The sequence below is a fragment of the Hyaena hyaena genome, unplaced genomic scaffold (assembly GCF_003009895.1).
Source record: "Hyaena hyaena isolate Hyena2069 unplaced genomic scaffold, ASM300989v1 scaffold_93, whole genome shotgun sequence".
Classification (NCBI taxonomy): Eukaryota; Metazoa; Chordata; class Mammalia; order Carnivora; family Hyaenidae; genus Hyaena; species Hyaena hyaena.
This window is the reverse complement of record NW_024080724.1, coordinates 166,781-189,804: the sequence shown is the minus strand read 5'-3', so window position 1 is coordinate 189,804 and position 23,024 is coordinate 166,781. Positions and strand designations below refer to the sequence as shown.

Sequence of the window (23,024 nt, the reverse complement as noted above, 5' to 3'; positions counted from 1 at the left end):
TTAGAGATGACCAACAACACAAGCCCTGCATATGAAAACCGGCAAGAACCCTGCTAAAGCGGTACCCAAAGGAAAACTTGAAAGTAGGAAGATTTTCAAGCTGGAGAAGGAAAAATAAATGTAAATCAACTTAACTCGATATAAAGGAAATAAAGATATAAAAAAAACCTTAATTACAGTAGATTTGACCTATAAAGCACCAGATTGGTTCTTTTTAAACACATTACTAAAATGGACAACTATTTGAAAATCTAAAAAAAGAAAAAAGACATGAATAAGAAAAATGATAGAAAAGAATGGTGTCTTTGACAAACTTTAATGTATTTTAATGTAGTCTGACTTCTGTTATTTTCTCTTAAAGGTTAGGGCTTTTTGAACCCTGTTTGATTAATCTTTCTGGACTCAGTATCTTCAAAACATTTCCTATGTTTTCTTCTAGAAGTCATCTTGCTTTACTTTAATGTTGAGATGTACAGTCCATCTGGAGTTGATTTTTCATTATGGAATGAAATATATGTTTTTTAATTTAATTTTTAATTTTAATTCCAACTAGTTACCATACAGTATAAAATTATTTTTTCCTTCCTCAAGTTTTACTAAAATTCCAGTTAGCATACAATGTAATATTAGATTCAGGTTTAGAATTTAGTGATTCAACACTTCAAACACTACCTGGTACTCATTGTAACAAGTGCATTCCTAATCCCCATCAGCTATTTAATCCTCCTACCCACCTCCCCCCTGGTAACCATCAGTTTGTACTCTATAGTTAAGAGTCTGTTTCTTGGTTTGCCTCTTCTCTCTCTTTTTCTTTGCTCATTTGTTGTGTTTGTTAAATTCCACATATGAGTGAAATCATACGGTATTTGTCTTTCTCTGACTTATTTTGCATTGCATAAGACTCTCTGGGTCCATTTGTGTCATTGCACATGGCAAGATTTCATTCTTTTTTTAATGGCTGAGTAATATTCCACTGTGTATACGTGTGTGTGGATTTTATTTTTTATTTTTGAAATATGTATGCCTAGTTGACTCAGCACTACTGTTGGTAATACTTCCCTTTTCCCAGGGCCCGGCAGTGTCACTATCATAAATCAAGTAGTTGTAGATGTGAGATTCTGTTTCCAGAATCTCTCTTCCTTTGTTCTCTTTGTTCTCATGCCAGTACTTAATTAATGCAGCCCTAATTATTATGATGTTATGATGTCTTGATGTTCTGTAGTGTAGGTCTTCTAAAAGCATTGTTTTCCAAAATTGCTTTGGCTGTTTTTGGGATATTTTTTACATGGATTTTAGAATCAGCTTGTGAATTCATAGACACTCACACATGCATAGCTGTGGGATTTTGATTTGATTTTGGTGAATCTCCCGGTCACTTTGCAGAATATTGGCCTCTTATAGTATTGAGTGGCCCTCCATTTATAAATAAATAAATTTTCTTTTATATTCTTCATAATTTCTGTTAAATAAGTAATGCTTTGAAGCTTTCCCTGTAGAGGTCAGGTCTTCATATTGTTAATTTATTCTTAGGTATTTCATTTTGGATGCTTTTGTAAATGATGTGTATGTGAATTTTTGTTTTCTATTTATTGCTGATTTGAGTAAAGCTGATGACTTTTTTGTATAGTGACTTTTGTGTTTTATCATGAATAGGTGTTGAATTTTGTTGTTTTGGGGGGGGGTGTTTACATCCACATGATTACATGATCTATTTACACTTTCCTAAACTGCTTAAGTCTCTTATTCCCGAATCTGTGTACAGTACCTTGGTACAGCATCTTCCTGGAATGACTTCCCTTTCTTCTTTAGCCTTCTTGTAAGCCTTGCAGGGAAGTCTCCCTTTTCTCTGCTCTCACAGCACTTTGTGTGCATTACCCTCTGCCCATGACATGTTGGCTTTCTACCTTACCTCGTGAGCAGCTCGAGGGCAGGAATCTCCTTCTAGGCTTCTCTGTCCTCCTGAAGATGTTCCTTCTTTGTTCCTACACAGGCTACACACACTGTTGTTTTCTGGTGAAAGGTGCTTGGGCCGTACTCCGTGCTTCTAAAATTATGAACTGCACAGTGCCACCAGCTCGTTTCTTCAACTGTGGCTCCAGTAGGCCTTTTGCTATTTGCAGGCCAGGTGTGACTCTCCTCTTCCTTTAATTCAAAGGCAGCTGGTGGGTGGTTACCACTTCGTTCTCTTACCACAGTTCTATTTCGACTTCATTCTAGCCCAGAATGATTTGCCACTTTTCACTTAGGTTCATCCCTGTACCTCAGTACGTGTGCAGCTAAGTCACATCACCTAGAGCCACTCTTGCTTTCCAGAGGGAAAGGCTTGAGTCCTTCATCGTGTCCTACTTGGGAGAGATCACCGTAGATTTTTCTAAATCCTTTTTTCCCCCTGTGCTTTTAGAATATATCTAGATTATGTTGATGTAGCTCTTTGGGCACTTCTGTTTCCTCATGTGTAAAATAAGAAGTTAGGATCAGGTAATTACCAGGTTCCTCCTAGCATGAACATTTTATGAGTTCTGATACTCTATTGGTTAGGGATATGTGCACACTGGATGTATTCCAACACTTTGGTAATTTGGGTTGGAACTGAAAATACACTTGTAGGTACGTCTCACACTACTATAGTGAAGTTCTTGGGCTAAGCCTGTTCAAACAGCCATATTGCTGAAAACGTCTATATGGTTATCTGTGAATGGAGAAAGAGACAGAAATGGCCGATGGGAATGTTCCCTGCTTTATGTGCACATTGTTTACATTATGTGTTCCGTGTCATAACAATAAAGGTTTGCTCTTATTCTCTGTCCAGCATATACAACAGGGACTGGCACATGGTAGGTGCTAATAAATACTTGTTGAACGAGTGTATAAATGAATTTTTGAGCTTTTTATGTGCCAAGTACTATGCTAAGCTGTCTTTCTTTTTCTTGCTTTCTTGCTTTCTTTCCTTCCTTCCTTCCTTCCTTCCTTCCTTCTCTTTTATTTTAGAGGGGTGGGGGGAGAGAGGGGCAGAGGGAAACAGGGAAAATCTTAAGCAGTCTCCACATTTAGCACAGAATCTGCTGCCAGGCTTGATCCCACGATTTTGGGATCCTGACATGAGCCAGAATCAAGAGTTGGACGCTCAACCAACTGAGCCACCCAGGCACCCCTAGGTATTCTTATTTCTGTACATATTATCTCAGTCCTCAAACCTTCTGAGATTGTGGAGAAAACAGGCTCAAAAAAAATTAAGCAACTTCCCTAAGATTACTTAGAGGCTGTCTGGCAGAGATAGGATTCGAACTGTTTCAATTCTGAATTCCCTTATGTTAACTATCATACTCTTATAATAACCAGTAGTCCACATAAAATATAATGAGAAACTATAAAACTAAGTTTAGATTAGGGAAAAACAAGAAATTCAGTTAATGTTTTAGCATTAACTATCAGAGATAAACGTTTCTCCCATTCTTTTTAGGGGCTAGGGTATACATCTGCTCTGTTCGCCAACGTACCCCTTCAGCTCCTTGAAGTGGCAAAATAAAACAAGATCACTTGATAGCAATAGAATTATAATCACATTGTATATAGCTTTAGTAGTATGACCATTTCCTGGTCCTTAAAAATGTTTCTAAAATATCAGCTTTAGTGCCTATATAGTATCCCACTTATGATTGTGTCATAATTTATTTTGTCATTGCCATATTGTTACTGATATATGTTGTTTTCAATCATAAAATACCGTAACAAACATCTGTGTGCATGTATCTTTGCTCTTATCTCCTGTTACTCTTTTAGACTACATTCTAAGAGGTACAATTAATGGATTTAAAGAAGTTTCATTTTTTAAGTTATATTTACTTTTTAAAGTTTTTTTTTTTAAGTTTTATTTAAGTAATCTCTATACCCAATGTGGGACTCAAAGTCATGACCCTGAAATCACAAGTTGCATGTGCTACTGATTGAGCCAACCAGGTGCCCCAAAAAGAAGTAGATTTTAAAGGCTCTTTCTATACCTGGGAAAATTGTTTTCTGGAAAGAACATTAATAAAGTTTTTGAAATTGACGTGAGGTGGCTATACTCCGGATAGTAAATGTCCTAAGTTGGGAGTTTTGATGATAGTGTAGGGGGAAGGGATGGAGCATAGAACGGCATTTTAAATTTTTTTTATGGCACTGAATAGATATAATACATTCACATTTTTCTAAATTCACAAAGTACAAATGGGTGTATAGTGATAGTGAAAAGTCTCCTCCCACCCCTGTCATCTGGGCACCCGGTTCCCTTCCTTGGAGGGAGGCCAGTGTTACCTATTTCTTTTGTGTTTCCAGGGCGATGCTTTGTGATATGTACAAGCCAGTGTGCCTATGCATTTTTCCTTCCTTCTTTCCTTCTTGCCTTTGCTTTGTAACCAAAATGTTACTGTATCAAATATGCTGTTCTGCCTGATGGGGTTGTTTTTTAGAGAGAGAGCCTGGGAAGAGGAGCAGAGGGAGAGAAAGAATCTCAAGCAGGCTCAATCCGACAACCCTGGTATCATGATCAGGAGTCAGATGTTCAACTGACTAAGCTGCCCAGGCACCCCCAGATTTTTACTTAATACATCTTAGGGGTTAGTCTGTGTTATTACATAGAAAACATCATCTTTTTTTTTTTTTTTTGTAGCTGTATGGTCTTCCATTTTATAGTGGTACCATTATGTTATTTTACCGGTTCTATTGAGAGATGCATAGGTAAGATTAGAAACAATCTGGTATAAAACTCCTAGGAAATTAATAACTGTGTATGTTAGGCACTTTTCACATGTAAGGTGTATCTTTAGGCTACATTCCTTCTAGGTCACAGTGTACGTTTATTTGTAATTTTGGAAGTGTCAGTTTGCCTTCGGTTTATATGGAAAAAGAAGTTATTCTGGATGATGGGATATTGTCCATCAAATGGACTTAAGGAAGGTACCTGAATGGGAATTCATACAGTTGAAAGCAGAGCATTGAGAGATGGGAAAAGGACTTAAAAAATGAAGGTAGTTAAAAGTAAAAGAAAATTTGGTTGCTTGGCCATTTTATTGAGGACCCTGGTGCTAGTGACCACCCACTTATGAAAGAGATACTCCTGGAATGTTTATTCAAGAAACTTACCAGATCCTCTCTGGATCCTGGATCTAGGAATGCAGAGATGCATCAAGTACTCATAAAATACTAACCTAGTCCCTGACGCAAAGAAGTTTACAGTGTAATGGAGGAAATAGATGAACAGACAATTATAAAATGAATTGTACTGCCCTAAATGCTGTACCTTGAAGATGTAACTTAAGTTCAATTAGTCAAAAAATGAAAACTTGGAGGGTTGCCTGGGTGGCTCAATTGATTATGCATCAGACTTTGACTTAGGTCATGATTTTGCGGTTTCTGAGTTTGAGCCCTGCATCAGGCTCTTTGCTGTCAGTGTGGAGCCTGCTTCGGATCCTCTGTCTCCCTCATTTCGCCCCTCCCCTGCTTACTCTCTCAAAAATAAGTATTTACAAAATGAAAGTATGGATGTTTAATATTTGATGTAACTTGTAAAGTAATAGAATCTTACTGTTTAAAGAATTGTAGAGTTTTAGATCAACCTTTTACAGTACAGGAGATCCCTACTTCACAAATTCTGACCACTGGTCATTAAACCTCTGCCTAAGTACCTCTGATGATAGAGAAGTCATAGTCTTCCTTGAGGCAGCAGTTCATTGTAGGGAGGAACTGGAGTTAGGAAATGTTTTTTATGAAACAAAATAGACCATATCCTGACCTCATCATTTGATTTAGTATTGGAGTAAAATAGACACTATGTCTATAAAACAAGGTAGTTGCCTCCATGGCTAGGATACCTTTCCAGTCAAACTTTCCAGTCAAATTCGTTCTTTGATTTTCTGACCCATATTTACATGGCAGATTGATGTTCAAGTAACACTGATTATTTATTATTTGGACATTTGTGGAATTTTGTGTTCAGTTCTCTCTCTGTCTCCCCTATCACCATGGCTACAGTTAACAGTAAATACTGTTGACTTTTTAAAAACCTGTTGTTAAACAGATTCCCCAAATCTGCTAAGCAAATCTTTATCCTGTATTTATGCAGCTTATTTTATTTGAGCCTAAATGGAGGCCTTTATATTAATTGCCCCTACTGAATCTCATCTTGCCATTGAGGCAGCCTGATTTCAGTGTGCTTTTCTTGGATATCAGTTAACTTTTATCAACTAATTCCTTGGAGCTCAGAAGACTAGAAAGGGAAGTATTTTTTCAAGTGATTAGGAATTTATGTGTGCCCCTAGTCTTCCAGGTTGGAGTTGTATGTTGAGTTAGAAATGATGTGTCTTAAGTCTTTGGACTTTCTTGAGAAATGTCTGGGTAAATCATATTTTTGTTTTAAAGCCCTAAATTTGAGAGTGAAATGTTATCTGGACTAGACTAGAGAATTTGCTTTTACATTGTGGGGTACATGGTGTTTTGACAAGCTGACTTTCACATTACAGCTGTCAGGTAAGCCTAAGGGGGTAGAGTTGTGAAGAACCACTGAGTACTTGGACGCATAAAACCCTGTCGGTGGTCACGGTTTTAGCCTTGCTTACAGAGGTTTGCAGGGTATTTACAAAAGAAGAGAAACTATGTATGCCTTCCCCAGCCTTCCCCAGAGCCCGAGTGGGGAGAAGAGAAAAGAGGACCAGCCTCCTGGAGAGAGGGTGTGGCACTGGGCATAGAGGGCAGAACTGGGGCAGGACATAGACAAGGCTGTCACGGGGTTGCCAGCAATACCTAAAAGGATTTGTATGTATTCTGACTTCTGCCTTCATCTTTGCCAACAATGGTATGATCTTCAGTTTTTTAAGATCAGCTAAGCAGACTGAAAAAGTAGCTAAGCCTTGTTCATGTCCTTTACCTGCCTTTCGGTGCACTTTTGTACTGTTTGGGAATTCTCTCACCATGTAGTAACATATATATTGTGCTGTAATGGGGAGGGTGAGGGAAAGTAAGGGGCATCGCCAGCACAGTCAGAGTGGGGAAAAGATTGGAATTCAGTCTCTGGTGAGAGATATCTTCATCCCCCTGTTCCTTTCTGACTGCGGAGCTGTCTCAGCATGAAGGAACCTGAGTCCTTGCATCTCCCACTCTGAGAGGAGTAATGTTGTATTTGGTTTTGAATGTGTTGACATTGCACTAAAAGGCAAGGCAGGCGGAGTGTTTCTTGGAAGGCAGTTAAAATACGATTTTGGAGCACAAGTAAAAGGCCAAGAAATGCAGAGATGTAGATCTGAGACATAGCACAGGGTTAACTGTGGACATAAGTTTAGGGAATTGTGGTGTCGTGTAAACTAATAAAGAACGATGTGTCAGTGTGTCTCATATCCTAAAGAACTTTACAAAAGAACATTGAATTCCACCAGAAAGGCATCACTAGTGAACTTCCACAGAAGTTTCAGTCAGGTGCTTGATAGAGGGGAAGAAGGATCGAGAGACCAAACAACCACAGTTGAAAAAGGAAGGAGTATTGAAGTATATGCATAAAAGGAGGAGTAAGTTGTTAGCCTGGGAAGACCAAGTTTCTGGTGCTAGTGTTTATTTAATCAGCAAAGGTTGTAGAGCTGTCTGTTCTGTGTACTATTCGCAGACTGTCTGCTTTTCCGTTTGTCTAGCCATATACCTGGGTTTCTGAATCACCCTGGGTGGCCCTAGCATTAGGTAGAAGTAATAGGGTTTTGATGTGTGACCTCCAGACACACTGAAATGAGGCAGTGATGGAAATTTCCTAGTTGGGACCAACTGCTAGAATTGCAGCTTTGGATTTATCACCATCAGTGGAGATGGTAACCTCGAGTCCTGCTGTCTCTCTTCACTGTTGTCACTTTCTTTTACAGCCAGATGTGTGGTTTCTGAGGGTCCTTCACATCACACCAACATCTTCAAATTTTGAAAATTTAGTGATTTATTCTGCAATCTTTGGAAGCTTCTATTGCTAATAATTGTATTTCCTGGCATGGGACTGACAGTTTTCTGTGAACGCAGTGGCTTTTCATTGTAGTGCTGAATTGTAGTGTAATCTGTATGAAGACCTTAATAGGGAATAAGGTTAAGCTACATTTTATTTGCTGGAGAGATACCAATGCAAATAAAGTGATAATTAGATTGATAATACCTTTTATACATAGCCACATTTGCACATGCTTAGGTTGCAATAGCAATATCATAGTCTTACCCTTCTGTCCAGAGGCTGAAGTTTTCTTTTTTACCTCGATTGTAATGCAGATGCAGATTTCAGAAGTGAAAGTGTGGGGAAATGTGCATCATAGACTGGAGGAAGCTAAGGCTACTAGTAGATATTGGGGCATGGAAGCAAAACTGACCAACATAGGAGAAAGGTACCGAACAGGGAGTTTGATTCCTATCTTTGATGTCAGGAAGAAAAGTCCAACTCCTGGGGTCCAAACAGGAAGCTGTCCTATTGACCCACTGGGGAGTCTTGAAAGATTTGAGTTATTTAACGTCTGGATACCAACACAGAAACATAACGATACCAACCAATACCATCACATGTTTGTGATGATAACCTACTAGGAATTCTCATCTACCTGTAACATGGGTAGGATATTGTTATAAATTATTTTGATACTCCTCGATTTTAGTTTCTTCATTAATAAAATGATGGAACTGAATTAGAATGAGATGTTCTTCAAGGTTTCCTGCAGCCGTCTGTCTTGGATCGTACAGGGGAACTTTACACGCTACTTTTGGGAAGATGCATTTCTTTGGTAGCCTACAAATAAAAACTGTGTGGAACAATGCCATTTTTTTATGTGATAATTCTGTATGGTGGCACATGATTTATATTACTTCCAAGATGTGCTAATATACAGTATCTCATTTGACGATCTCATCGAGATGATGAAATAGGTCAGGAAGGGATTATGTTCATTTTGCTGATGAAATGAGACCATTATGGTTAATATCTTGAATAGTTATTGAAATCTGATGGTCTCATTATCACTTGGGATGCTAGCCACCAAGGATGCCATCCTGCCACTGAGGGAAAAAAACCCTGTCAGGACAACTTGCTCACCTTCAGCTATCTAGCAGATTTACATATTCTCCACGTTCTGACTCTGATGGCCTGTGAAGCTTTCCCGATTCCCCTTCTCCCTTGGCAGAGTTGAAGCACTTCGATCATCGTCCTCCAGCTCCGGATGTTAGTGCTCCGTTTAATCCACCCGGTGAACTCCTGCAGTCTAGATGCCTGTTTTATGCATCCCTGCACCCCATAGCCTGCGCAGTACCTGGTGTATAGATACCCTCAGTGAAAAGTTGCAGAATCAAAGAGTCGAGTTGGTGGGCTGGTGTTGAAGGATGGTGCAGAGGAGGGTGTGAAACCTGGGCCCTGGGGTGGGAAGAAGACATCTTGAATGCCTTTATTAGGTAGAGGTTTTGCCCTGTACATGCATTTAAAAATTAACAACCTAACTAATAAAGAGAGGTAGCAAGGGATCAGAGCTATCTATTCATAAAATAAATTTGAATTTAAAAATGAGAAAACTCATGACTTCATAGGAATTTTTAAATTCTTGTTTTATTTTTTCCCTAAACCTTATTACTACATCATATGTGAGTAACATCAATCTTGTATTCAGTCTTACCTCTGATTTAGAGTGGTGAAATAGAATTTAAAATTCTCTTAAGAAATAAGCCCCAGTCTGAGTAAACTTTATGTTCAGTGAAGTTTATATTTGTCCAGGGACCTGTTCTGACCGAGCGACACTTGTTTAGAGAAGCTCTTTGGCCCTAATTTTCTCAAACTTGCCATAAGTAATAACCCCTTTGCAGAATGTATTTTTCATGTTACTTAAATTGTATAGCTGTGAAACTAGATTAAAACATTTTATTTTTTTGGCTCATTTACAATTATAAACCAAGACTGCAAATTAAATACAAAGACAACTATGGGGCGCCTAGGTGGCTCAGTCGGTTAAGCGTCTGACTTTGGCTCAGGTCATGATCTCGCGGTTCATGGGTTTGAGCTCCGCATCGGGCTCTGTGCTGACAACTCAGAGCCTGGAGCCTGTTTCGGGTTCTGTGTCTCCCTCTCTCTCTGCCCCTCTCACAGCTCGTGCTCTGTCTCTCTCTCTCTCAAAAATAAATAAACATTAAAAAAGACCAAAAAAAACCCCTCCAAAGACAACTATAAAACTAACAGATTTCAAATTAATAGTTTATTTGGTGTGACAGGTGATGTTTAGGTTTCACAATAGAAGAAAATAGCCTCAGGTCTCATGCCATTTTAAATCTGTTTCTGTATTTTCACTTCAGTGATACTAAAAGCTGCAAGTATCTGTTCTCTGTAAGTAATGTTGTGCAAGGTGCTATTAATGACTTTAAGTCTTTGTTTTTAAGTTCAGCATAATCAGACCTCATGTCTGACCAAAACACTTGCCAGCAAACATTCCTTAAATACCAGTTTTAATGAGATGTCCGCTGTGGTGCTCACTTGAAGATGACGTTAACGTTACGACATTACTGAAATCTTTATTGAACAGTACTCTAAACCAGCTCATGCAGGAAGTGAGAATGGAAAAGTGTCATTGGATACTACCAACCATATTGACTATAAATGAACTTTTGTGGTTGTACTACAGCGATAGGACCCATGTAATACTTGTAGCATATATATATGGTATTAGCTGTTAGACTGTTTTCTGGCTTTTGACCATGCCTGCATTGTCATATGGTCTGATGATTCCAGTCTTCTGTACAGTAGCTTTCACTGCTGGCAACAATTACTATGAGATCTTTCCGTGTACAGTGTGCCGAGAGCCCATCTGGCCTGAAGATCTGAACACAACTGAAGAAGCATCAGTGAAAGCCCACTGACAGTACTTGTATAGATTGTGGTTACTTACAGTTCAGAATTTTTATTATTCATTTTAGATTATCTTTTAAATGAAAGCATTAAAATTTTTTTGGTACACGATTCTTCGACTTCCCTTCTTCTCCCAACATACATGTGGCCTCCAGTTTGGGAAATACTGCGTCAACACATGTTTTCGTGATCACTAAGCATCCAGGATTCAATGATGAGAAAATAAATTTTTAAAAAACTTGGCCCTTCTTAATGTAATGACAGACAGTTTAACAGCAAACTATACGTAGATTGATTTGTTCTGTCTGAGAAGTCTTAAAGGTATACAGAGAAGACTATGGGAACATATCATAAGGACCTGCCCAGTTATCTTAAGGGTGGAGAAGAGGTTAGAGCATATCATGGAAAAGATCTTGTTTGAATAGGGTCTTAAAGGATGAGAGGTGGGTTTAAATGAGGCAAAAAGAGTAGGTGTGAAGACCCTGGTCATGAAAGACATGATGGTGAGAAATGTGTGGCCTTAGATGGCATTTGCAAAGTGAGCTATAAGTTGGAACCCAAAAGTAAAAATCTTAATTGTTAGGCTAAGCGCTTACATCTCATTTCATGTATGCAAAGAGAGAAGATGAAGATCTTAGAACTGAGAAAGTATTCATGGAGGCATTTTTTATATACAGCAATTAGCACTGTATTGCAGTGTTCACCTTCTGTAGCCTTGGAGCTCTTCAAGTCCGGGAACCATAAGTTATCAGTCTTGGTGCACTAAGCTTGTGGTAGAGTAACTGATAAAGCTAATGGTTTAGACAGTTTGGGCCAAATGACTAACCATAAGTACAGAGGGTTCAGGAGAGAATGAGGACAATCTCCTGTGGTGGTGGTTTTAGTCTTTTATGGGTGACAGATGCCTGAGTGACTCTGCTGAAAGCTACAAACCTTGAAAATGCAAATACATATATTTGACCTGCAGTTTCATAGCAGTCATGTATCCCTGAAACCAGTCCATGGGTTTTTTTAGTCAGAATCCCCCCCTTCAGAAATTATACCTGGGGAAGCTATAATCTGTAATCACTGTGAATAACCACTGTATCTTTTAATAATCTTTAAATATTAGACTATAGACTATGATTGTGTCTTTTCTAATACTCTTTTTGTGTTCTTCTTATGTTTGAGAGGAGATAATGCAAATAGCTGAACTATTTAAGAAGGAGGTACATTTTTTTTTTTTTATGATGACTAAGGTAAAACTTTGCTGGTCTGTAAAAATAAGAAGTACATTAATTAATCCAGCAACCAAAGAGCGTTTGTTTGAGGAGATCCTGACATTCCTGAGTTTGGGTTTACAAGTAAGTTGAGGTCCCCAAGACCACCCTCGGGCTCAGTGATTTGCTAGGACTCACAGGACTTAGAAAAGCTGTTGTACTCGTGGTTAGGGCTTATTATGGTGGAAAAAATACATGTTGAAATCCTCAGAAGGAAAAGGCACATGGGACAAATGCCAGGAGAAACCAAGTGCCGGCTTCCAGGTGTGCTGGCCCAGTGCAGGGACACAGGTGCACTCACGCCGTCACGCAGCAGCGCAGCCTGGGTGCCCAGGGTTTGCACTGGGGCTCAGTCACACAGGTTTGCAGGGTTCTTATCTGGGAGACTGTGTCAAGGTCTCAGAGTGCATTTCCTAGGGACTAGCCTAGGGCCAGTCCTAAAGACAGGCCTTTCTTGGAATTGTGCAGCGTTTGAGGATCTGAGCCTGCTGAGTTCTCCCTTCTGGTCAGTAAGCTGTTCAGAGAATTAGCTTCCTTCTGGCCCCTGCCTAGCTTTTCTTTTTCTGGATACACTGTTTCTGTGGACCTCCTTGGTCTCATCATAGGTAGCCATTCTGTATACTACATATCTGGACCTTAACATTTTCCTCTCCAACGAGTAATTGGGAACTTTGTTTGGACCTACAGACATGACCGTGTTTTGTAGTTTCATGGGATTGTAGTGAAGTGTAAGCGCACATTCTGTCATTCATTTAACAATAGTGTTTTTATTTTAATTTTTTTAATGTTTATTTATTTTTGAGAGAGAGTGAGCAAGAGAGAGAGAGCCAGCAGGGGCGGAGTAGAGAGAGAGGGAGACACAGAATCTGAAGCAGGGTCCAGGCTTCAAGCTGTCAGCACAGAGCCCAGGGCAGGGCTTGAACTCACAAACTGCGAGATCATGACCTGAGCTGAAGTCAGATGCTTAACCGACTAAGCCATGCAGGAGCCACGCTGGTGCCCCTAATGAAGGTTTTTTTGAATGCTACTGTGTAACAGGCCTGCTAGATGTGGATTTACAGAAATGATTAATATGGATCTCTGCCCTCAATGTGCTTATAGTTCCCTAGGGGAGAGGAAAAAAAAATAGCATTTCTGTTAATGTGTGCTTTGGGAAGCACTTAACCTCATTGGAGAGCATGGTGGGAGGTGTGTGTGCCTGTTTGTAAGGGAAGGTGTTAGTAGTTAGGGGTAGACTTCCCTAAAGGAGTCACTTCTCCAGTTGAGCCATAAAGATCAAAAGATGCAAGCGGACATGTTGCTAGTGTTTCTGCCGTCTGCGATTGCCTTCCCAGTGCTGTCTCCTTGGCTTACTGAGCAAGCACCCTACTTCTAGCTAGAGGACGCATGTCTTTCTCAGGGTTCACACAAAAGGAAAGAGAAATACAAATCTATTTCCATTACTCCATTACCATAAATGCACCCAAATGACATTTCCAACCTCCAGTGAAGTAGGTAGTGGTATTTTCACATATTGCTTCTAGGTGGGGGAATATGTGAATACGTAGCTTTGGGCTGATAAGAATAACCATTAAAAATTTACATGTACTGTGTTTCAAATGGGAGGGCAAATGCTTGCTTTACCTTGATGAAATCACTTGTAAGAATTTTTCTGTACTTGTAAAGAAAAAAGTGTTAGAAAAAAACTGGGTCCAGATTTTATCATATTTGACTCCTATGTATGTGTGCTTCTTAACAGAATTTGGAACTTCAGAGAGAAATAAGCATTTTATTTTTTGAACAGTGCAAAGAAATTGTATGATTATAATAGGATCAGGAATGTATTATTTTAATGAATAGAAGATCACTTCAAATTGTTAACCCTGAGAATTTTTTCTAATAGAATCTTGTTCTCTTTTCCCAGCATTACAGTGTTTCTGCCACCTTTGTACAAAAGACAATTTTACTTGTGTGACAGATGGGCTCTGCTTTGTCTCTGTCACAGAGACCACAGACAAAGTTATACACAATAGCATGTGTATAGCTGAAATTGACCTAATTCCTCGAGACAGACCGTTTGTATGTGCCCCGTCTTCGAAAACCGGGTCTGTAACTACAACGTATTGCTGCAATCAGGACCACTGCAATAAAATAGAGCTCCCGACTGTTGGTAAGTGGTTGTCTAAGATTTTTTTCCCTAATATTGTAAGAAAAGCTGATTCTGACTATGGTTTTAGAACTGGAAGGGATCTTAGAAATCATCTACCCTTGCTTGCTCCGTGTAGAGGCAAGAAGGAACTTGTCCACAGTTGTAGAGTTAGAGGAGTAGCCAAGATCCTGCCTGCTGGGTATGTGTTGTTGGAGAACGCGGTTCCAATAATAGACTTTCTCTGAGGTCTGTTAGGCCTAAAAGGCCAGCCTCTTCATGGCAGATTCTGACAAGGCCGCTGCAGCAGTACCCCCTCGGTGTCCCTGCTTTGTCTTCGAAGTGGGCTTTTCTTCCTTGTGTGATGCCCCGGCCTGTTAAAGCAATTGGTAATGGGTGGGAATTGAGCGCAGCACCAAACAGTCCAGATGTCTTCATTTTGTAATTTAACCTTGCTTTATGATCTTTATATATAAATCATTACATATGATTTCGAGGTTTTTGGTCCTTCACCATAGTTTACATTTAACAATTTGAAGCCTTCATAAATTCTTAGAATTAGTTTAATGCTCAGGTTCTGGTTTAAGATATTAGTCTGAGCACATGTATTTAACTCTTTCTGTCACTTTCCCCAAATCCCAATTGTCTCTACAGTGGCAATATAGAATACAGAACATAAAAATGGGGGAAAACCTTATTCATGCTAGCAGAATTAATGGAAGAATACCATCCTCATGTCTATACTTGTGAGAAACTTCTATAATTTATAGTGCAGGTAGCATCAGATTAGTGAAGAATTGACTACCCAGATGAAAAGAAGTAAGTGAAAGTACCTCTTAGAGATTCCCACCAAACAGTAAACTGAGGCACTTGGGGTAAGGAGGTTACAGGAGGAAGCACTCTATTCTCCTTTAGGAAGCACCTGCTTTCATCGCTCAGGGAGGTGACCCCATTGCTTGCTCTCTACTCAGAGCTGGTCCAGGCATCGTGCTAATAAAAGTAGGAAATAGTGCTGTGGCCCAGCAGAAAAGGGCCAGTCCTACAGGGTACGGAGAGAGGCCTTCTTCCACTTCATGCAAGTGATCACAGCACAGTCAAACCTTATCTTTCAGGGGCGCCTGGGTGGCTAAGTTGGTTGAGTGTCCGACTTCGGCTCAGGTCAGGATCTCGCGGTCTGTGGGTTCAAGCCCCACATTGGGCTCTGTGCTGACAGCTCAGAGCCTTGATGGAGCCTGCTTCAGATTCTGTGTCTCCCTCTCTCTCTGCTCCTCCCATGCTCGCACTCTGTCTCTGTCTCTCAATAATAAATAAACATTTAAAAAATTAAACAAACAAACAAACAAAAACCAGATCTTTCAGCACGGTGGGAAGCTCCCTACGGCACATTGCCATCAGACTGATTTTTCTGACTTCTGTTTAGGCATCTGCGATTCTGAAATGACAAAGAAAAATTATAATTCCACAATTTCCAATTTCCCTTTGGCTTCAAATATCTAAATGAAGACTCAAAAAGCCTTGCAAAGATCTCACTTCATTTCTAACGCCCAGCATACATAAGTCCCTGCATTCCCAGGTCTCTGATAAGCAAACAGCATAAAAAAAAATTACCAAGTGAAAAGATTCAGTGGTTCAGAAGAAGTGAACTGAATCTGATGAATCATTCCTATGAGAAAGACTTAGCTTATGATAGGGAAGAACTCTTAAACAGTCCAAAGTCCATTTTCAGTTAAAGATCACTTTTAGATGAAAAGCTCAATTGATGAATTATTTTTAAAAATGCAGTATTGAGAGTGAATAGCAGACAGGGTCCTAATATTTTATAGTTTTTTTATTAAAATTTTTTTAATGTTTATTATTGAGACAGAAACACAGCATGAGTGGGAGAGGGGCAGAGAGAGAGGGAGACACAGAATCTGAAGCAGGCTCCAGGCTCTGAGCTGTCAGCACAGAGCCTGACACGGGGCTCGAACCCACTAACCATGAGATCATGACCTGAGCTTTAGTCGGTTGCTCAGCCGACTGAGCCACCCAGGTGCCCCGCTAATATTTTATAGTTAAGTGCGAGACAAGCTTAAGGCAAGATAAGCTTGAGAAATTATGTTACAGTTCAGGGAGAAAAGACAGTGAGCAAATTAAGAGCTATAGAGGATAAATCTAGGTGATCCAATATGCTTGCTACAAAAATTCCAGAAAATGACAAATGAGCAGACAGAAGAGAGGACTGTTATGCAAAATTAATGAAAAAATACTTAATGAAATACATATAATAAGTCCATTTCAAGAATAAAGGAAAAAAATTGCTTATGTGTTTGGCACAAGTGAACACTGGTTACCTCTAAAAAGAAGAAAAGGTTAGATTTTCTGCTTTTTTAAATATCAGAAGTTAGTGGAACATCATACATTGTTACGCAAAATTCTTTAGATCTGCCAAGATTTTCTGTGTATAAAAGCAACAGCCATCTTTATATAATAAGTATTCGGTGATTAAGGACCCATGTACTCTTTCTTTCTTTTTTTCTTTTCTTTTAATTTTTTAATGTTTTATTTATTTCTGAGAGAGAGACAGCACGAGCAGGAGAGAGTCAGAGAGCAAGGGAGATACAGAATCCGAAACAGACTCCAGGCTCTGAGCTGGCTGTCAGCACAGAGCCCTATGCGAGGCTCAAACCCATTAACCGTGAGATCATGACCTGAGCTGAAGTCGGACGCTCAACTGACTGAGCCACCAGGCGCGCCCCATGTACTCTTTCTTAAAAGAAATTACAAGAATTAGGACTCTATCATAAGAAATCAATCCAAATAAAGATCTCAAGAATGGGAAAGTTGTGATATGAAAAAAAATGGTTCTGAGCAGTGAACCAGCAAGGCTCAGGATGAATGCCAATGCAATTAATGTGTTTCTGAAATAATGCAAAATGTTAGTTATTAAGAGATAAGAAAATAAATGATCTTGAATTAAAAGTCCAAGTGGTAAGTGTCTGACTCTTGATTTTGGCTCAAGTCATGATCTCTTGGTTAGTGAGATCAAGACCCATGTTGGGCTCTGAACAGACAGTGCAGAGCCTGCTTGGGATTCTCTCTCTCCCTCTCTGTCTGCCCCTCCCCCACTTATGAGAGCATGCACACATTCAAGTAAACTTTAAAAGATAAAAATTAAAAAAGTCCAAGTGGTTAACGTAGACTAGGAAGTATATACATGCAAACTCTATTAATAAAACAAAAGATATATTTTACATTTTAAAAAATGGGTGAAAGGGTGTCTGGCTGGCTCCTTTGGAAGAACATGTGACTCTTGGTCTCAGGGTCCTGAGTTCAAGCCCCACGTTGGGTGTAGAGATTACTCAAATAAAAACTTTAAAAAATGGATGGAGATAGATATATATACACAGACATATACTAAAATGTGAATTGTCTGGGACTAATAAAGCTAAAGCAAATTTTCTTTTTTTTCTTTTTACTTTTGCTCTTTTATTTTTATTTTTTTTTTTTTTTTTTTTTTTTTTTTTTTTTTTTTTTATATTGGTTTTGGAATAAGAAGACCAGCCAGACTTCTTAAAAAAAAAAAAGACTTAAGAACACTTATGTTGAGCACCGAATAATGTATAAAGTTTTTGAATCACTGTACTGTGCACCTGAAACTAATATAACACTGTATGTTAACTATACCGGAATTAAAATTTAAAAAACTTGATTAAAAAAAGGACTTTTAAGACATTAATAGGAGTTTTTCCAGATTATTGGTTTTTTGTTAATAGTGTGCTTACTAATTTTTGAGAGAGAGAAGAGGAGGAGGGGCAGAGAGAAAGGGAAAGAGAAAATCCCAAGCTGACTGTCAGCGCAGAGCCCAGTGTGGGGCTCAGTCCCACGAACTATGAGATCGTGACCTGAGCTGAAATCAAGAGTCAGCCACTTAACTGAGCCACCCACATGTGCCAGATCATTGGTTCTTTTATTAGTGACCTGAGAGTGATAGTGTGGAGGTCCTAGAATGTTGGTGGTCACTGGCTTTATTTAGATGAAGGCTGAAGAGCAGAAAGGATAAGTGGATGTTGACTGATCTGGTGATCATGAAAAGGGGGCCAGTTAGAGAAGACTGAGTGATTGACTTGTTCTGGGCTTGAGCCCTATGAGCTGTTGGAATGAGGTTCTCTGACTAATGGGAGTAGTGGTCAAGTACAGGAAATGGGGAGGATTAGGAAATTGTGGATGCCACCTTCAGTGTTTTTGCTATTGTTGATGTTTATTTCATTTGAGGCCCTTTTTCAGGAAAGCCATCATCTGGCCTTGGTCCTGTTGAACTGGCAGCTGTCATTGCTGGACCAGTCTGCTTTGTCTGCATCTCCCTCATGTTGATGGTTTATATCTGCCATAATCGTACTGTCATTCACCATCGAGTGCCAAATGAAGAGGACCCTTCCTTAGATCGTCCTTTTATTTCAGAGGGCACAACGTTAAAAGATTTAATTTATGATATGACAACCTCGGGTTCTGGATCAGGTAATGTAACTGGTTTTCCTTTTTCCTAAGAAGTCTTATAAAGATGAACTGTGTTATTTATTAGTTGGCTAAGCCAACTGACTTAGTGTGTTTAAAACTTAAGATAGTGTAAATACCAATTCCAGCTTTATGCCCAATAAAGGTCCGACTGGCTCGTTCAGCATAGACAAATTTAGAATGTACTTTTAATGTCGAAATAAGTCTATAATCAGCTTCATGTTTGTATAAATTTCAAAGCTTTCTCACCTTCTTATGACTCCCATGAGATAGAAAGAGTAAGGAGAGTTATTTTCTTATGAGAGAGGCTGCAGTTCATAGTTGTTCAAATGGTCTGCAGCTATGTACTCTATTCGGGATTCTTTAATAGCTTTATTTTAATGTTTGAAAGCAAGCATGGCAGAAAATGTATTTGGAATTTTGAAGGTTATTTGCTTTTTTAACATATGAAATTGCTGTCTTTAGCTCAGACTTAGTTTTTTTGTTTTTATTAAACTAGTGGTTTTCTCACTTTAGAAAAATGTCTGACCACCTTGTTATTTAATCTAGCATTACGGATCCATGACCTCTGTGACATTTGCCTTTCTCAGTTCCGTTTGCTGATTCTTGTGGTTTCAGAAATAGACTGGCTAATGGCCAGAATCATCCCTTGAAGTAGATTCTGGTATAGCAGTACTTCATGTTTAAACTGAAAGAGATTTAGTTTTTCAGTTGCATGAGCTTGAAAAGACACTAAGAGAGGAAGACCCCTGTCCTCTATAATAGTGTAATTTGACACTGGGCTAGGAATCAAGAGATCCAGATTCCAGTGCAAGTCTTGTCATTGATTGGTGCTCTGACCTTGGTTAAACCATATTTCTTCTGGTGGGCTTCTGTTTCCTCATCACAAATATGGAGCAGATACTGAGATATACTGTCTTTTGAAAAGTATATACCAACTTCAAATAAAGCCTGGATTCATGGATGAAATGGATTTGAAAATTGCACTAATTTTATAATCATGTGACTAAAAGGAACATTCAAACAGCATTGTGACTGGAGTAGGAATAGGACTGAAGCATGAAATCACATCTGATATGACAGAAATTTCACACTGTGACAAATGTCTGTTTATTTTAAGGAAATGAATATAGATTTATACGCATATCTGTTCATTTAAGCATGAGGATACCGACTTTTTGACCTGAAGTCTTCCATAGGCTTTGGCCATATGTATCAGTAAGTGACTGTGTCCATGATGCCAGTACACATACAGGCTTGTGCTGGAACCCAGGTGTCTCAAGGCAGCCTGAGGGACCCCTGAGACTGCGGTGAGCAGGGAGGCAGAGAGAAGTTGGATTGAGATAGAGCAGCCTTGGTACTGAGGTGTGATAGCCTTTGGGCCAGAGTGGTAGAAGAATAGAGAGAGCTTGTTTTAAGGCTTCCTGGGGTTTTCCCTAGATTCTGAGTTAGTGGAAAGGGTTCCTGAAGAAGATCTGGCTCATTCTAGAAGTCACCGTAGACCTAAAAACTATGATAAGCAAAGACCAAAGTCACAGGAAATCAGAGTGGAATGAATCCCCTATTGCCATACTTTCAGCACAGTAATAACGCATCAGGCCTTAAAGGGACTAAGCCCACCTAAAGCATTGGGAAAAGTTGCTGTCTGGATGGCAGCCGATTTCTGAATAAGAATATGTTTATTTACCATTTAAGATACAGACATGAAGCAAAGAATGGCATTCTTTTTTCCATTTTATCTGTATTTCTAGATACATCAGGAACCACAACTCTGTTGTCTGAAACTTACTTTCTCTCCTTTAATGCTTTCCTCTGCCAGAAGTGTCTGTGCTGTTTGCTAGCCTTGTGGCTTCAGGCAGTTAGCTGATGTCTCATGCCCCAAGTTATTTTATCTTTAAAATTAAAGGGGTGCCTGGGTGGCTCAGTCGGTTGGGCAGATGCCTTTGGCTCAGGTCATGATCTTGCGGTTCGTGGGTTCGAGCCCTGCATCAGGCTCTGTGGTGACAGCTCAGAGCCTGGAGCCTGTCTTCAGATTCTGTGTCTCCCTCTCTCTCTGACCCTCCCCTGCTCACGCACGCGCTCTCTCTCTCTAATATAAAATAAAGTAAAATAAAAAGTAATGAACCCTGCCCTGTGCATGTCATTGGATTGCTGGGAGGTTCAAATGAGATAAGATGTTCTGATTAATTAGTTAGGTCCAAATGACAGGTGCTACTCTTACTGGAAAGATATTTGGAAGAAGAGTCTGACATGTAGTATTACTTTGCTGCATTACAAAAAACTTAGTTGAAAGCCTCCTTTCCCTGTCATAGTTCATTATGTGCTGAATAGCCTCCAAATTTATTGAGACAGAAGCTATCTTATGTAGAATGATAACAGAGAATGCCACTTGCTTCCCTTCTATTCATTATAAAGCCTTAATCCTGTCTCATGCATGGGACTCGTGACTGTGAGTGAAATGTCTTTACATAATACCCTTTGTAGTTCTTTCACTCATTGAGGAAAGATAAAACTAATCATTTCATGTTATGAATTCATATGTTCATTACTCAGTACCATGACCATAATAGAGGAAAGGCCTGATCTCTGTTTCTCAAAGACTGTGTCTTTAACTTGGGAACTGTGGGCAGTTCTCTACCCCTGAAGCTAACTGATCCCTGTAGCATTCATTTGAACCACAGGTGGTTTGCGTGCCCTTATTTACGCTTTCATTAGACTGTAAAGTATGTGCGCACATGTGCACGTGTGCCAGTTTGTGGACAAGAGTGAGTCTCTTAGGTCACTGCTCATTGCTGTTCGTGCTTATGTTCTCTTCCAATATATGTGGCCACTCCAGTTGTTCCAGTGGTGGTTTCTGTCCTTCACTGCATGTGAAGCTGCTCAGACCCTGTCTGCATATTGACATTTTCTCAGGCATTTCTAAGGATACAGAAAAGGAAAGCAGATAACAGAGATTTGAATTAGGCCTGTTTATTTTTCTCTTTAGGAGAAAATTATTACTTTTTAAAAATGCTCACATTTTCATATGGGTTATGGTAATGAAGTACAGATAATATGATGAATCTAGATTTGGTTTTGAATTTTAGTTTGGGATCTAGAATCCAGTGATAATGGGGAGACAGAAACTTTCCTTGTTCTGGTAGCCTTTCTTGACCGTGTCATTTACATGAGACCTGAATGTGTTAGACATTTTCACTTCCCATTTGCAGTTCCTCTTTCTCTTGTATTCCTTTGCCTTCTTTTTAAGTTTATTTATCTGTTTTGAGAGAGAGAGAGAGAGTGGGTGAGGGGCAGAGAGAGAGGGAAAGAGAATTGCAAGCAGGCTTCATGCTCAGTGCAGAGCCTGATGTGGGACTCAAACCCACAATTGTGAGATCATGACCTGACCCGAAATCAAGAGCCTGCCGCTTAACCAACTGAGCCACCCAGGCGCCTACCCTTGCCTTTCTAATTTCCAGAGTCGCCTCTTTAAGTTAATTCATACATATGCTTTATGTCTTTAAGTATATAGTGTGACCCTGTTCAAAGACATTAAGAAAATCTTGTAAATTAGTATCTATGAAATAACATAATTAAGACTTGATTATTCATAATATTAAAGAGCTCCTTGATTTAAATAAGAATTTTTCACAATCTATTTTTAGCTTTCTGATCACTATAAGTAAAAATTTACTGTTCAGACTTATAAGCATTTCACATCAGGAAACCAAGAGAGCACATATTTTCATTTACTGTCATTGGGTTAATTTGGTCTAGCAAGCAACTCTGAATATAAATTACACAATTTTACCTGTATAGGTCATATAAATAAATAAAATACAAGTGTACAACATAGTTTATACTGGTATTTTTATTGTCAGGGTCAGTATAATTTAAGATGACATTTCCTTAGGCCATAAGGGGATATGATATTAAGTGAATTGGAATAGTTCCAAATACAGTGTTACTTAAATGTTGTAGGTAGTGATAAATTCTTTTCTATAAATGAGTAAGTGTGGCAGTATTTTTAAAATACATATTTTAGAGTAGGGCATGTTCAGATAGTGAAATAATGCCAACGTCCCATCACCAAGTTATAAGTTACTTGGCATCGTTCTTTAAGATACTAATGTTGCCTAGGCAGCCATTTCCTAGCAAGTAAGTTGCTTGTCTTGAAATGGTTCCTGTGATAATTTTTACTGATTATTAAAGTCAGTATGGATTGTAAATACTGATTTTATGTTTCTTATGTTCATATACATTTCTCCTCCCATCAATAAAACCGTTACCAGATTCATCT

The 23,024-nt window shown here is 39.1% G+C and overlaps 1 protein-coding gene across 2 annotated transcripts in view; it reads left to right on the top strand.

Annotated features, from left to right (window-relative positions):
- Window positions 1-23,024, top strand: part of TGFBR1 (transforming growth factor beta receptor 1) — a 57,182-nt gene that overhangs the window by 13,424 nt on the left and 20,734 nt on the right. Inside the window, exons 2-3 of one of the 2 annotated variants that reach the window (XM_039234815.1) lie at window positions 14,030-14,275; window positions 18,518-18,748. In XM_039234815.1, the coding sequence (XP_039090746.1) occupies window positions 14,030-14,275; window positions 18,518-18,748 (477 nt within the window). Of the gene's footprint in view, window positions 1-14,029; window positions 14,276-18,505; window positions 18,749-23,024 lie in introns of both variants that reach the window. The other variant, XM_039234814.1, reaches the window with a different exon arrangement.